The sequence below is a fragment of the Helianthus annuus genome, chromosome 3, assembly GCF_002127325.2.
Source record: "Helianthus annuus cultivar XRQ/B chromosome 3, HanXRQr2.0-SUNRISE, whole genome shotgun sequence".
Lineage (NCBI taxonomy): Eukaryota > Viridiplantae > Streptophyta > Magnoliopsida > Asterales > Asteraceae > Helianthus > Helianthus annuus.
This window is the reverse complement of record NC_035435.2, coordinates 5,162,367-5,176,467: the sequence shown is the minus strand read 5'-3', so window position 1 is coordinate 5,176,467 and position 14,101 is coordinate 5,162,367. Positions and strand designations below refer to the sequence as shown.

The window sequence follows — 14,101 nt, the reverse complement described above, 5'->3', positions numbered from 1 at the left end:
ACACATTCAAACTAGAAAAAAAAAATACATTCAAACTAGAAAAAAAAATACATTCAAACTAGAAATCGCATGGCCACCCGTACTTGTTAGCGATTTCTCGCTTTCGGGCTAGGATGATCGGCAACATACTTGGCGGAACATCGTCGTGCGGCTTAAGGAAGGTTTTCATATCTCGATCGTAATTGTAGTTTTTCATCGTCTCGATTTGTACCGATATGAGCTCGCGAGCCTCCGACTCTCTTTTTTTCCTCAATTCGATCGCCTCCAATTCTACCGCTTGCTTCGCTTCTTTCATGGCGGTGTACACTTTGAATTGTGCCGCCAACTCGGCCGAGCTTCCCTCGGACGATGTAGCTTGACGCTTGTCTCGCCGTTGTGCTCTTTGTGGCGAGGGATCTTCGTTAATATCCGGTATTGAAAAGTCTACTTCAACCGGCTTTCTTTTATGTGCCGAACCTTCACCTTCCTCGCCCATCAATGGGACTTGGGCCCATTTCTCGTGTTTTCGAACGACCTCCCACGCCTCGATGTGTTGAAAACCGCTTGGAAATCTTTCTTTAAATTCTTTTAACGCGACTTTCATCACGTCGAGATCTTGACATCCACTTGCTCGTGTGCGATCCTACATGTTATAAAATAAAAAAAATTAGAAAGTGTTAAAAAAGTATGAACTTAGAAAAAAATAAAAAATATGCAATGTTAAAAAAAATATAATTTTTACCGCTTGTTGGTATAGGCCGTTGAAAAAGTTTATTTTCGCATGCATCGGGTTCCATTTAGACCGTACTTGATGAACGGTCCGGTTACTTCCACCGATAGTTTTGTTAAAGTGCTCTAAAATTTTACCCCAAAAACTTTCGCGACTTTGTTGATTGCCCTTTTTTTTGTTGGTAGAACAATGTACCCACGCCTTCGCCAACGCATCTTCTTGTTCTTTTGTCCATTTTTCGCACACCGTTTTCCCTTTTTTTTCTCGAGCCTCGTCTTCTTCGTTGCCCGCGTCTTCGTCCACATTATATTCATATTCCTCGTCGTCGTCGCCCAAATTTTGAGTTTCGGGCACTACCTCATCGTCCTCGTCGTCCTCGTCAATAGGTAGAGGACGTTCGACATTTCCTCGTGTAGAAGGAACTTGTGGAGAACGATAAGCATATGGGTCGAAGGCGGGGGATTGAGGAGGAGCGTCCATTGATAGCAAATTTTGAAAATAGCCGAAATTGGGTTGTTGGGTGTTGTAAAACGAGGGGTGTGGAGGTTGTTGGAAATAAAACGGGGGTTGTGAAGTGTATCCGTAAGGGGGTTGTGGTTGAGCATTTGCACCGCTCGAACCATCTCGAGACGGTTTCGATACCCGCCCCTTATTTTTTTTCTTGGCCTCGCGGGGTCGGTTCTCCATTGCTCGGTGTATAAAAAATAAAAAGTGGATGGGGTTTGGTTGGAGAGTATAAAAAATAAAGAGTGAAATGGTTGTGGTTGGAGAGTTTAAAAAAATATAGAGAATGAGATGGTTGTGGATAAAAAAAAGGGTGAAAATGAGTTGGGTATTTATATTAGTTTAAAAAAAATTGAATTTTTTTTTTTTATTAAAAAGTCGACCGTTCAACGGTCACCTCCTCGATCCACGCAACAATTACAGCGGTGAACCACCACCCAAAATCAACCCCGATTCGGGACCCCGCGGGGATGGCGGCGGTGTTCCCGATCGGGGAAACCCTTCACCGATCCATTCACCGATTGCGCCCCGTACACCCTTATTATCCTATATATTAATAATTAATATTAATATTAATATTAATAATTATTATTATTATTATTATTATTATTATTATTATTTTATTATTATTATTATTATTATTATTATTATTTTATTTTATTTTATTATTATTAATAAACATACGATTTGAACAGTAAAAAAAGGGTTATTTTGGTATTTCATCAACAAAAGGGTTATTTTGGGTTTTCATCAACAACACGCCCCTCAATCACCAACCATCCGATTGCCCATATACAACTGAGACAGAACGAGTGAGACAGAACGAGAAAGATGTGAGATAAGGGAGTCGATGACGGAGATGGCTGCGAAAAGTTCCAGTGGTTAGAGGCGGCGGCGGTTAGCCGCCATGAAACATGGTATCAATAGTCTTTTCTTTATCAGAATCGCTATCGGGTGGGCTAAGTTCCAGGGTTCCGGCCGCCGTTTAACTGAAGGTAATGACGATTAAGAAGGCAATGATGGAGGTTCTGGTTATAGGGATGGCCGTGACTTCAGAAACGAACTCCGGTCATTCAACTAGGGTTACAGCAAGGCAGCAAGCTTACGGCGTCTTTTTACACTATAAGTTTGGTTTTCTTGAAGGTTCAAGGACCGATGATGATGGTATCGGGCAAGAAAGGGATTAGAAGATAACATTCAGGGCAGGATCAGCATGTGATCAGGTTCAAATGTTGCAGCAGGTTTGCTTGCTTTCATTTATAGTTTTGAGTGTTTGGAATTCACTACAAACAATTTACTTGCACATAACATTTTGTATCAAAGTTGCTTTTAATTTTCTCAAAAAAGAAACCTCCTGCTAATGGCGAATTAAGTGTTGCCCCTTCACCATTCCCACATCCTATGTTATCAATTTTCCCTGTATCAGGGTAGCTTCCTGCCTAAAACACCATATAAATACTAAATTAATTTGTTAAACTGCATTTTGAAACTAAATAAATAAACAAATAGATGTATGTCTGTTGCCTACTTGGTGTGTTGAAAAAAAGAATATGTTTGGATCATCATAAAATGCGTCATTAGTCCCATTCTCATGATGGACATCAAAGTCGATGATAAAAAACACGTTTTAGTCCATGGACCGTTGAGCATATCGAGTTAAAATAGTTACATCATATAAAACTTTTTTCAGTGACAAAAAACAATAATCCTAGATGTGGCAATTTTAATATTATCTTTAGTCTAAATGGAACGGGTCAAATAGGTCAGCTTTTATCGGATAATATGTATTGTTAGGCATTACCACATGATCAACCAAGGATAGGCCTGCTCCTGCAGCAATCAAGGACTCCTGAAATGTCTGCATTGTTGATGGTATGTATATAATTATCATAACTATGCTTAATGGTTTTAAGAGGCACTATTGATGGAATTATCTTAATGTGACAGTGGCGTATGTAGGTCCAAAGTCTTCAATGCATATAAAGCCTTGGTCTAAAACCTGCTCCATTGCCTAATGTATTTGTATTTACGGCACATATTTACATGGTGTTAGTGAGAATCAAAAAATGTAAACATTGAACGAACATGGCATGGGAAGCATCATAGCTTTCCTTTATAGGTAAGTGAATTGCAAAAAAATGGGTTGACTGGTCAAACGGTCCAAAGAAGTCAGATCAGATTGGGGCAGCCCATCAATTGTTTTTTCCTCTTTAACAATATTTGCCTATTTTGAAATCCATAAATAATCAAAACTGTAATTCTGTAAATAGCTAGCATAAGACTATGGGGTGTGGAGGGGCTTGGGTTGGGGGCATTGCTCGACACATGGCGAGGGTGGGATCCACAAGCTAAAACTCAAAAATTAGGGGTGTGGTGGGGCGTCCCTTAGCTGGTCGTGGCCAGCCATGTGGAATTTTTTTTTAAACTATTTAAAATTTCATTTTATAAAAATAACACACTAATTATACTTCTATTAAATTTAGAAGCTTTTGAACTGTAATTAGGGGTATTTTAGGAATTTCAATATAAATGACACGTTGTTGCCTCTCAATACCTCCACCGCTTCATCTTTGCTTTATCCTGCAACACGTTAGGGTTCACCCTCTCATGAAAATCCATCTGAATCAATACCTCAATTCTCCAACGGGTGACTGAACTACCAGATGGTTCTGAGACGATTTGGTATTCTCTCACTCTCTCATGCTTAATCCGACCGGCAAATCTTCATCGACCAGCGGTGGTGGGGAATCAAACATCCGTCTCCATAATATGCTTCCTTTATGCCTCAAAATCGATTTTCTCAATATGAATTTCAACGGCCAGACCAATTCCAAGGTATGTTCGCCCCATCAAATGGTACAGTTCAGCAGGCCTTTGTTTACAAGTCCATTCAGTCTTTTTCCACATGTTTTCTTTACAGATTGCTTCAGATTAAGAGAGAGAGAGAGAGAGAGAGAGAGAGAGAGAGAGAAACTTAGAGTTTGAGCAGGAGAGAAAGAGGGGCCGGATTCCTCACATAGGTTAACCTTCTTCGGTTGGATTTCGATTTCTACAACCATTGTAAAGATGATAATGATGTGCTGCAAGTGAACGATAGTGACACAGGCAAGTTCTATGGTCTTTGTAGTTGCATTTTCGATTATATTTTATTGTTCCAACTAAATTTGGTGCGTGTGTTGATTTCCTGCAATTTATTCTTTGTTTGATGTTTTTTTTTTAATTTTTTTTTGGGTGCTGATCTTTGTGGGGTGGGGATATTGATGGTTTAACTTTGGTCATAGGTCATCCCTCAACTCTGTATATATAAGGTGTCACTTACTTTCAGCGTTCTATATTTATGTAGACGGCGACGATGTCACACCCCCCAAATTCCACACGCGGAGTACCACCGCTTGGGAGCGTGACGTGACCAGGATCAAGCCATCAATCATATCAAACATAGCATTAAGTATTAATAAAAGTCATTAGAATAGGTTATCATGACATGATCAATGTTTCAAAACCAAGCATTGTTTAAGTAGCGGAAGCATTGTTATAAACCCAAGTTAAAATACTGAAATGTCATAAGTGTCTAATCAAAGTAATACGATCCTTGTCCACAACGACCAGCTCCTCCTTGTGCAAGCTCCATGTACCTAACGATCTGCAAGGCATGTAACAGAATGATCAACAAACTAGTTGAGCGAGTTCACAGTAAGTAAGTGCGTAACAGTAAGTAAAGGGTGGCTCTACTGGGCCGATAATAAGTTATATAGGTGGGGGCTTCCCATGTTATGTGACCACTAGACTATTCGTATCAACGTCTCGTATCATCCCTGTTCTTCTTCCGAGAACAGTAGCGCGTATGGGGTGTGCGTAGGTTTTACGCACGTATCCTTCACAACCGAGGATAGGAGACGCGGGGGTGTACGTGGGTTTCACGTACGTATCCTTTGTACCGAGGATAGAAGTAATGCGTACACGTAGGTTTTACGTGCGTGCCTGACATCCGAGGCAGTGATTGGCATATGACCACGTAGGTGTTATCCTAACCTACGGAACCGTCCTGACATCCGAGGATCATGGTAGGTGATAGTCTAGGAAAGCATATGTACATTCTTAGTCAATTGTAATCTTCATCCCATTCCCACGACCCGGGAATCCCATGCCTTAGTAGGAGTGTGAACTCACCTGGGTTTGCTCGGCAGACAGTATAATGCTCAAGTATACAAGTAAGGAATCAACCACGTCCTATCATGGTTACTATGCAAGTTAGGTTCGTATGTAGCACGTTTGTATCACGCATGGTATCAAGTATGATCATGGCAATTCACATAAACGTATTAGCAGTTCATATCAAGTAACGAGTCCAAGTAATCGGCCCAATTAACATAAGCAGTCCAATTAGCAACTATGTAAACAAGTCCAATAACATAACAGTCATAAGATTGGGCCCGTGACAGCGTAGGCCCAAAACAGTGTGCGTGTAAATGAGGTCTCGAGTCGCAACCAGCGATCTCGAGTCGCAACCGGTGGTTACGAGTCGCAACAGGTGGTCTCGGTTCATCATGGCCCGGTTACGAGTCACAGCCGGAGATTACGAGTCGCAACAGGAGGTTGCGAGTCGCAACTGATGATCTCGACTCATCACGGTCTGGTTACGAGTCGCAACAGGACTCGCAACCGTTGTCCCGGCTTGTGCTGTTGTGGTCTCGAGTGGGGTTCCGACTCGCAATCCGAGTCGCAACCAAATGTGTAACAGCCTTCCTGATTTCATGCAATTCAGTTACAACATTTATGCAAATCAATTATCGTTGTCAGTTTCCAAAAATCAATTAACAACTAACAGTTTACCATTCAAGAAATTATCGATCAAACAGGGTTTTCTAAGCCTCAATTCGTATGAACAACATGAATAATCCTTAAACAACTCATCAATAATTATACACTCTAACATGGATCTCGGTTACTAATCATATCCGATCAAACAATACATAACAGCCGATACATTCATATATATCCGATTTGTGTGCAAGCCGATTATATGATCATTATCTATCATTGATTGGTAACATTCAATCTAACGTTATCATATACACATGTTAACAAGGATCTTTCGGGTATCAAGCAATCATATTCGAAAACATCAACATACGGGCAATAACACACAACCAAACACATAATCACTAACCGGATTAAGAAGGAGAAAAGGGTGATCCAGGTAGGGGATGTTCTTGCCGTCGAGTTCCAAGCAACCGAGAGAGATAGAAAGCCTAGGGTTCTTGTGTGTATTGTGATTTTGTGAAAAGTGGTGAAACAAACCCCTAGTTCCGGTTTTGTGTGTTGCGAGTGGGGGAGTGGGCCGAGCCCATCCGGTTATCTAATGGAGTCCGATTTCAAGTGTAGCCCAAAAGGGCTTGGGTAGCCGGTTACAATGTGAAATCGGGTTTAGTGTGTGGTTTGGGTTCGTGCAACACATACCGTACATACACATATTTTGCATATAAACATAACCATATCAAGTATTTATTCAATTAATAACGTTCTCGCAAACACATATCGTTACACGAAGTAAGTCTAAAGTTCGAGTTGTCACATTATCCCCAACTAATTGGAAATTTCGTCCCGAAATTTGGTATGCACTCACTGAGGAAGCTAGGTAAGTTATAGCGTTCACTGGTTTTCCTGGGGTGTCACATCCTCCCCCCGTTGATCTGGAATTTCGTCCCGAAATTCCGAAGTAGTAGCTTCAGCCTCAGTAGTGGTAGCGTTGGTTTCGAATAACTGGGGGTACTTTTCTGTCATCCTGTCTTCGCGTTCCCAGGTGTACTCTGGGCCACGTTTGGAGTTCCAACGAACTCGAACAAGAGGGATTCTCTTGCTTTTGAGGACCTTCACATCCCGGTCCGTGATTTCTACTGGTTCCTCGACGAACTGCAGCCGCTCGTCGATAGTGAGTTCCTTAAAAGGAATGATGAGGTTTTCATCTGATAGGCACTTCTTTAAGTTCGATACGTGAAAGACATTGTGAACTGCTCCGAGTTCAGCTGGTAGGTTCAACTTGTAGGCTACCTTGCCAATCTTTTCTAAGATTTCGAATGGTCCGACGTACCGTGGATTCAGTTTGCCCCGTTTACCAAAACGTACCACACCCTTCCAGGGTGAAACTTTCAATAAAACCCGGTCTCCGACCTCAAATTCCAAAGGCTTTCTACGCTTGTCCGCGTAGGCTTTCTGACGGTCGCGTGCTGCCGCCATGCGTTGCCGTATCTGTGCTATCTTTTCTGTGGCGTCCACAACAATCTCTGGACCCGTAATCTGACTATCCCCCACCTCTGCCCAACAGAGAGGTGACCGGCATTTACGTCCGTACAATGCCTCGAATGGAGCGGCTTGAATGCTGGTATGGTAACTGTTATTGTACGAGAACTCCACCAAAGGGAGGTGTTTTTCCCAGCCGTTGCCGAAGTCTATAACGCATGCCCTAAGCATGTCTTCAAGAGTTTGAATCGTTCGCTCAGACTGCCCATCCGTCTGAGGATGATATGCTGTGCTCATGTCTAATCGTGAGCCGAAAGATTTATGCATTGCCTGCCATAGCTCTGACGTGAATCGTGCATCGCGATCCGAAATAATAGAGGTGGGCACTCCGTGCCTCGAAACAACTTCTTTAAGATAAACGTCTGCGAGAGTGGAGAACTTGTCCGTTTCCTTAATCGGCAGGAAGTGTGCAGACTTGGTGAGTCGATCAACTATGACCCATATTGTATCGTTCCCACGCTGAGATCTAGGTAAGCCTGTAACAAAATCCATGGAAATTTCTTCCCATTTCCATTGCGGTATCTTAGGCTGCTGAAGTAGACCAGCTGGTTTCTGATATTCAACCTTGACTCTCGCACAGGTCAAACATTTTCCAACGTACGTAGCGATGTGGGCCTTCATGCTAGGCCACCAATAAGTAGTGCTGATGTCGTGGTACATTTTGTCTGACCCTGGATGTACTGAGTAGCGAGACTTGTGAGCTTCATTCATCACAAGTTCGCGTAAACCGCCATAGAGAGAGACCCAAATACGCCCCGTTACATAGTAGGCGCCGTCTGCCTTCTGTTCCATTTGCTGTCGTGAGCCGCGTAAGGCTTCAGCCTTGACGTTTTCGGGCTTCAATGCTTCTACCTGAGCATTTCGTATCTGTGCTGGGAGGCTAGACTGAATCGTAAGCTGTAGCGCTCGCACGCGCTTCGGTAAGGTGTCCTTTCGACTCAGAGCGTCAGCCACAACATTGGCTTTGCCTGGATGGTACTTGATGGCGCATTCGTAGTCGTTAAGTAACTCGACCCATCGTCGTTGACGCATGTTCAAATCCTTCTGCTTAAGAATATGCTCGAGACTCCTGTGATCGGTGTAAATCGTGCATCTGGTACCGTACAGGTAGTGTCGCCATATCTTAAGCGCGAAAACAACAGCTCCCAGCTCTAAATCGTGCGTCGTGTAGTTGCGTTCATGAACCTTTAGTTGACGAGAAGCGTAAGCTATCACTTTATCACGTTGCATCAATACACAACCCAGACCCTGTATTGATGCGTCACAGTATACCACGAAGTCATCTGTGCCCTCTGGCAATGAAAGAATAGGTGCGCTGCAGAGCCTATCCTTTAGATACTGAAAAGCAGTTTCCTGCGTGTTGCCCCAACGGTAGGTGACACCCTTCTGTGTCAGTAGCGTAAGTGGTTGCGCGATCTTTGAGAAATCCTTGATAAACCGTCTGTAGTATCCTGCCAAACCCAAGAATTGGCGTATTTCTGTCGGTGTACGCGGTGCAGGCCAATTTCTGATCGAATCTACCTTGGATGGATCGACGTGAATCCCGTCTTTGTTTACCACGTGGCCTAAGAAGTGGACTTCACGAAGCCAGAAGTCGCATTTTGAAAGCTTGGCGTACAACTGTTCCTTTCGAAGGAGTTCCAATATCAAACGAAGATGCTGCTCGTGCTCCTCCTGACTCTTGGAGTAAATCAGGATGTCGTCGATGAATACAATGACGAACTTGTCGAGGTAGGGTTTGCACACCCTGTTCATAAGGTCCATAAATACTGCAGGTGCGTTCGTAAGCCCGAACGGCATAACCAAGAACTCGTAGTGACCATAGCGAGTTCTGAATGCTGTCTTAGAGACGTCCTCCTCGCGGACTCTCAGTTGATGATAACCTGACCGTAGGTCGATCTTGGAATAGTAACACGACCCTTGCAACTGGTCGAATAAGTCGTCTATGCGTGGAAGAGGATAACGGTTCTTCACCGTCACCTTGTTCAGTTCCCTGTAGTCTATACACATCCTGAACGTACCGTCTTTCTTCTTCACGAAAAGCACTGGAGCTCCCCAAGGCGAAGAGCTTGGACGGATGAAACCCTTTTCCAAGAGTTCTTGCAGCTGTTTAGACAGTTCCTCCAATTCTGATGGAGCTAGACGATATGGTGCGCGAGCTATGGGTGCTGCTCCCGGAGCGAGCTCGATCTGAAATTCAACCTGACGATGAGGCGGTAAGCCTGGTAAATCTTCAGGAAACACCTGAGGGAAGTCACGTACGACTGGTATATCTTCCAATCTCTTTTCCTTTACTGATGCGTCTGAAACAAGAGCCAAAATGGCTGTGTGACCTTTACGTAAGCACTTCTGAGCCTTCAAGAATGAGATGATGCCAACCACTGCACCACTCTTGTCGCCTTGAACTTCAAGAGGTTCCTGACCAGAACGGGGAATGCGAATAATCTTCTCGCTGCATAGGATTTCTGCCTGATGTTGGGATAACCAATCCATCCCAATCACGACGTCGAAACTTCCCAAAACTATGGGAATGAGATCAATAGAAAAGGCTTGACCAGCTAGAATAAGATTACAACCCTGAACTACGTGCGTGGCTTCTAAACTTTTACCGTTAGCTAACTCTACTACATGTTTGGTGGGTAAAGGTGTTGGTGCACGTTTTAGCAGTTGACACATTTTCACAGACATATAGCTTGTATCCGCACCCGAATCAAACAAAATAGTAACGTAAATATTGTCGAGGAGAAACTTACCCATAACAACGTTAGGATCGTTCACTGCGTCGCCACGACCTAGTACGAATGCACGGCCCCTTGCCTCGTTGCCGTTGTTGTTTTCCCCATTGTTGTTGTTGCCATTGCCCTGATTGTTGTTGTTGTTGTTCTGGTTCCTGTTGAGTTGTGGGCAGTGTCTCTTGATGTGGCCTTCAGCACCACAATTGTAGCATCCCTTGTTGCCCTGTTGCTGGTTAGGCTGAGCGTGAGGCTGCTGCTGATTCTGGTTCGCAGGACGAAGGCTTCTACAGTCTTTGGCCTCGTGACCCATCTTGAGGCATCTTTGACAACGACCCCTGTTACACTGACCGTTGTGGTGCTTGTTACAGTTGTTGCACTTTGGAAGATTTCCGCGATATCCACCCTGCCTGTGGCTACTTGACGACTGCTGGTTAGGGCTTTGATAGTTGTCAGTCTTTCGCTGCTGATTCTGGGACTGAACCGAAACTGATGCTTTGCTTGAATCCCCCTCCCATTTCCTCTTGTTGTCACTGAGGGTAACGGGAGTAGCTGAAGGAGTGACTGTAGTAGTAGCGCTGACACGCTTAGGCAGTTTATTCTGTTCCACCGCCTGATCGGTGATGCGATGAGCGAGGCGTTGGATTTCCTGGATGTTTTCGAGGTTAGCCGACGTCACGTGGCTCTGAATTTCTGGCGCCAATCCCTTGAGATACAACTCAATGCGCTTGTATGGAGGGTCCACCATAGTTGGGCACAGCACGGCCAGCTCATTCGACCGCTTAGTATACGCTTCGATCTCTGATCCAACCATTTTCAGATTATACAGCTCGTCTTCTAGCTTGTGAATGTCTTCACGCGTGCAATACTCACGCTTGATGAGTTCCTTAAAATCATTCCATGGGGTGGCGTTAGCAGCTGCCAACCCAAGAATCTGCACCTGCGCGTTCCACCAGGTTAGCGCGATTCCTTCCAAGGTGCCAGTAGCAAACTTGACCTTGCGAGCCTCAGGGCACTCGCACATCTCGAATACTGATTCTAGCTTCTCGAACCAGTGGAGGAGTCCAACCGCTCCTTCTGTGCCGCTGAAAGAGTTTGGACGACAGTCCATGAAGTTCTTGAAAGTGCAGACAGGCTGCTGCGCGTGTTGACCTATTGTGTACGAATAGGACTAAGTTAAATACAAGAGTGAATGTAGGATCTAGGGATCCTAGTGTGCCTATACTGCAGGATATACTACCTGCTTGAGTTGCTGCAACTGCCGCAGCAACTTGGGCTTGAACAAGAGCCTCTAACTGGGCTTGTGTCATGTTAATTCTTCCAGCCATTGATCTTCATGTCAAAGGCGAAATAGGTGAGAAAAGTTCGCGAATAGTGCGATGACAGAAAAGCGTAAGCACGTAAGGGTTCTTAAGCAATAGCAAATAGTGAGCATTGTAGTCTAAGCATACCACGAGCAAAGTTCTAAGTAATTCTAGCAAGTAGGCAATAAACATAAACCTTATTACCTAAAATGTCGAGTCTTGCACGTGGAGCGAAGCGTCGTTGTGGATCGTTGAGAGCACTGTTCTGGTTATAGTCCGGTTCTAATAAAAACGTTTTCCCATATTAAAACCAAGTTCTCTATAACCAATGGCTCTGATACCAATCTGTCACACCCCCCAAATTCCACACGCGGAGTACCACCGCTTGGGAGCGTGACGTGACCAGGATCAAGCCATCAATCATATCAAACATAGCATTAAGTATTAATAAAAGTCATTAGAATAGGTTATCATGACATGATCAATGTTTCAAAACCAAGCATTGTTTAAGTAGCGGAAGCATTGTTATAAACCCAAGTTAAAATACTGAAATGTCATAAGTGTCTAATCAAAGTAATACGATCCTTGTCCACAACGACCAGCTCCTCCTTGTGCAAGCTCCATGTACCTAACGATCTGCAAGGCATGTAACAGAATGATCAACAAACTAGTTGAGCGAGTTCACAGTAAGTAAGTGCGTAACAGTAAGTAAAGGGTGGCTCTACTGGGCCGATAATAAGTTATATAGGTGGGGGCTTCCCATGTTATGTGACCACTAGACTATTCGTATCAACGTCTCGTATCATCCATGTTCTTCTTCCGAGAACAGTAGCGCGTATGGGGTGTGCGTAGGTTTTACGCACGTATCCTTCACAACCGAGGATAGGAGACGCGGGGGTGTACGTGGGTTTCACGTACGTATCCTTTGTACCGAGGATAGAAGTAATGCGTACACGTAGGTTTTACGTGCGTGCCTGACATCCGAGGCAGTGATTGGCATATGACCACGTAGGTGTTATCCTAACCTACGGAACCGTCCTGACATCCGAGGATCATGGTAGGTGATAGTCTAGGAAAGCATATGTACATTCTTAGTCAATTGTAATCTTCATCCCATTCCCACGACCCGGGAATCCCATGCCTTAGTAGGAGTGTGAACTCACCTGGGTTTGCTCGGCAGACAGTATAATGCTCAAGTATACAAGTAAGGAATCAACCACGTCCTATCATGGTTACTATGCAAGTTAGGTTCGTATGTAGCACGTTTGTATCACGCATGGTATCAAGTATGATCATGGCAATTCACATAAACGTATTAGCAGTTCATATCAAGTAACGAGTCCAAGTAATCGGCCCAATTAACATAAGCAGTCCAATTAGCAACTATGTAAACAAGTCCAATAACATAACAGTCATAAGATTGGGCCCGTGACAGCGTAGGCCCAAAACAGTGTGCGTGTAAATGAGGTCTCGAGTCGCAACCAGCGATCTCGAGTCGCAACCGGTGGTTACGAGTCGCAACAGGTGGTCTCGGTTCATCATGGCCCGGTTACGAGTCACAGCCGGAGATTACGAGTCGCAACAGGAGGTTGCGAGTCGCAACTGATGATCTCGACTCATCACGGTCTGGTTACGAGTCGCAACAGGACTCGCAACCGTTGTCCCGGCTTGTGCTGTTGTGGTCTCGAGTGGGGTTCCGACTCGCAATCCGAGTCGCAACCAAATGTGTAACAGCCTTCCTAATTTCATGCAATTCAGTTACAACATTTATGCAAATCAATTATCATTGTCAGTTTCCAAAAATCAATTAACAACTAACAGTTTACCATTCAAGAAATTATCGATCAAACAGGGTTTTCTAAGCCTCAATTCGTATGAACAACATGAATAATCCTTAAACAACTCATCAATAATTATACACTCTAACATGGATCTCGGTTACTAATCATATCCGATCAAACAATACATAACAGCCGATACATTCATATATATCCGATTTGTGTGCAAGCCGATTATATGATCATTATCTATCATTGATTGGTAACATTCAATCTAACGTTATCATATACACATGTTAACAAGGATCTTTCGGGTATCAAGCAATCATATTCGAAAACATCAACATACGGGCAATAACACACAACCAAACACATAATCACTAACCGGATTAAGAAGGAGAAAAGGGTGATCCAGGTAGGGGATGTTCTTGCCGTCGAGTTCCAAGCAACCGAGAGAGATAGAAAGCCTAGGGTTCTTGTGTGTATTGTGATTTTGTGAAAAGTGGTGAAACAAACCCCTAGTTCCGGTTTTGTGTGTTGCGAGTGGGGGAGTGGGCCGAGCCCATCCGGTTATCTAATGGAGTCCGATTTCAAGTGTGGCCCAAAAGGGCTTGGGTAGCCGGTTACAATGTGAAATCGGGTTTAGTGTGTGGTTTGGGTTCGTGCAACACATACCGTACATACACATATTTTGCATATAAACATAACCATATCAAGTATTTATTCAATTAATAACGTTCTCGCAAACACATATCGTTACACGAAGTAAGTCTA

General features: G+C 43.8%; 1 protein-coding gene and 1 long non-coding RNA gene across 2 annotated transcripts; one reads left to right on the top strand and one right to left on the bottom strand.

Moving 5' to 3' along the window:
- LOC110931137 lies at window positions 1-915 on the bottom strand. Its single transcript, XM_022174544.2, has 2 exons — window positions 722-915; window positions 1-622 (listed from the first exon to the last, which is right to left on the bottom strand). Exons 1-2 carry the CDS (start codon window positions 764-766, stop codon window positions 59-61), a joined length of 609 nt encoding a protein of 202 aa, XP_022030236.2. The 5' UTR covers window positions 767-915; the 3' UTR covers window positions 1-58.
- Window positions 916-1,971: 1,056 nt separating this feature from the next.
- On the top strand, window positions 1,972-4,418 carry LOC110928534. The gene is made up of 3 exons (XR_002586434.2): window positions 1,972-3,085; window positions 3,161-4,048; window positions 4,134-4,418. It is a non-coding gene; the product is annotated as an uncharacterized LOC110928534 (long non-coding RNA).
- Window positions 4,419-14,101: the final 9,683 nt, after the last annotated feature.